The 2,254-nt window shown below is 34.8% G+C and overlaps 1 protein-coding gene across 1 annotated transcript in view; it reads left to right on the forward strand.

Moving 5' to 3' along the window:
* Positions 1–2,254, forward strand: part of ABCA6 (ATP-binding cassette, sub-family A (ABC1), member 6) — an 80,181-nt gene that overhangs the window by 39,507 nt on the left and 38,420 nt on the right. Inside the window, 2 exon segments of the mRNA XM_008570729.1 lie at positions 386–476; positions 1,425–1,564. Coding sequence (XP_008568951.1) covers positions 386–476; positions 1,425–1,564 — 231 coding nt within the window.

The raw sequence follows: 2,254 nt of genomic DNA on the forward strand, positions 1-2,254 counted from the left end.
TGGTCGTACATTTGCTAGGTCATGACCACTAATGAAAAATTGTGGTTAGTTATTTTCAAACCAATTATCAGTTAATTTAAGCAGCAAAATCTTTTTTCATATGTATTTGGTGGAAAAAATAGTCACTCATTCTTTAGCACCCAGAGTAAGAATATATCCATGTAATTTATGGGGTTTTTTCAGGAGTGAGTATTAGAGCGTGCTGAAATAGACTGGCATTCATGAGATCATTAGTGTGTGTTTCAAATTTTAAAATTTACAATAGATATAGTTACACCCAATACAATGCTTTTCCTTTGGAATTCCGAGCTTTGGCTCCTCGAGTATTTTGTAGATAGAAGAAATGACTCCTAATATCCTTTCTCACATGGTTCTTTTTACTCAGATAGAAAAGTGTTCATGTCCAATGGGGAATTGAAGTGTGCAGGCTCTTCCATCTTTTTGAAGAGAAAATGGGGTCTTGGATATCACTTAAGGTAAAGACTTTGGAATAGACTGGATATATATATATGTTTTCAATACTGTGATATCAAAAAGATGGACAGTTATGAAATAGAATTAGCCTTATGCATCATCTCTGCCAGACCAGATTGATCAGTCTTTTCTGAATACTTTTCCTATTTTACTGCTTCCTTGTATCTTTATTAGTGTTAATGATGGGCAAAATTTCAACGTTATAAACCAAGGCTGACTGTTCCTTACTACTTCAGGTACCACTTTTCCAGGTAGCTGTTCTGTGCAGCCTAAACCTCTACCTTCTTTCCAAACTTCATTTTCCTCAGCTGATCCATATAATTCTGTAATATCTTTTCATTCTTCCGTAAGACACAAAGGCAAATAATTTCAGAAGCCAGTATCAACAGAGAGTAAATCTGGCAGAGTGGTAAGATGTGTGTCTTACAAGAAAGTATATGTCTAGGCTAAAAGAGGGAAAATAAATAATAAACCCTATGAGCAAACAACACATGGATGTGGGCCAGATTTATTTAGTAGTCACTAATTTCTGATAGCTACGTGATCTGGTATAATAATTATTTTTCCTAGGAAGTCTCTTCTGCCTAATGCTCTTACCTCCCTCTGTTTACTGTCATACTTGGTATATAGTTTCTTTTTCTTTTTTTTTTNTTTTTTTTTTCATGTTTTTATTTTATTTTATTTTTTTAATTTTGTCAATATACAATATAGTTTCAATTAAATTATGTATTTGTTCGTATGTTTGTAGTTCTGAGTTTATACATCTTCTATGTATAGATCATAAGATTTGCAAATTGATGGATGATGATTATTATTATTGTTTACTCATTTTGTTTATCCCGTAAAGCCGAGTAAGGTAGTGTTCAAAGGCTAGATATTCAATAGAAGTTCTTCTTTTGTGGCAGCAATGGAGAAAATACATGTGACTTGTCTTTTCTTTTAAATATTAGCTTGTATAGGAATGAAATATGTGATCCAGAGCAAATAAGATCCTTCATTAATCATCACATCCCTGATGCTAAATTAAAAACAGGAAACAAAGAAAAGCTTGTGTATACTTTGCCTTTGGAAAGGACAAATAAATTTCCAGGTAATTTAAGTATGATTACTGTGGAATAGAATTTGGGAACAAACGTCCACATTATTGTTATAATTTTCATTGTCTAATAGATTTGAATTTTGTGTTAGGATGAATTACCTGAGAAGCAGAACTTGAGATGAGGATTTGAGTGCAGTTAAGTTATTTGGTAGTTGATTCCTGGAAGCACCAGCAGGGAATGGGGGAACATGAGAGAGGAAAGAGAAGGAAGCCAGGGAAGTGTCTTTCTGCAGGTTACTGCAGCAGGCAACTGAGGTGTAATGCTATTGGGGGGAAATCAATGAATAAGTAAGTGGGTTCAGAATACATCACTGGAGGGGTGAGAAAGCTGGTCCCTATCCATCATTGGTTAAGGGAAGCTTCCAGAAGCATTTCTGACCCTTCTGGCTTGTTCTGAACTTAGCTTAGCATACTTCTGAAGCCAGAAAAAGAACAGGTGTTTTAATAAGCACATTTACTTTGTACAAATGAGTGCAGAAGAGATGTAAGTGGGGCATCAAGGTTTCTGCTACACATTTCTTTTTGTGTTTAAGTTTAATTGTGCATATTAATTTGCAGAGAAAAACAGAGCATAGCTATTCTACAAAAGTGTTCAACATGGGTTCCTGGCCTGCTGGGTAGCAGTACCAACCTAAGCTTTGTTTGATTAGTATTCCGACAAATCACTAACTCTTTGTACAG

The sequence above is a fragment of the Galeopterus variegatus genome, unplaced genomic scaffold (genome assembly GCF_000696425.1).
Source record: "Galeopterus variegatus unplaced genomic scaffold, G_variegatus-3.0.2 Scaffold625, whole genome shotgun sequence".
NCBI lineage: Eukaryota > Metazoa > Chordata > Mammalia > Dermoptera > Cynocephalidae > Galeopterus > Galeopterus variegatus.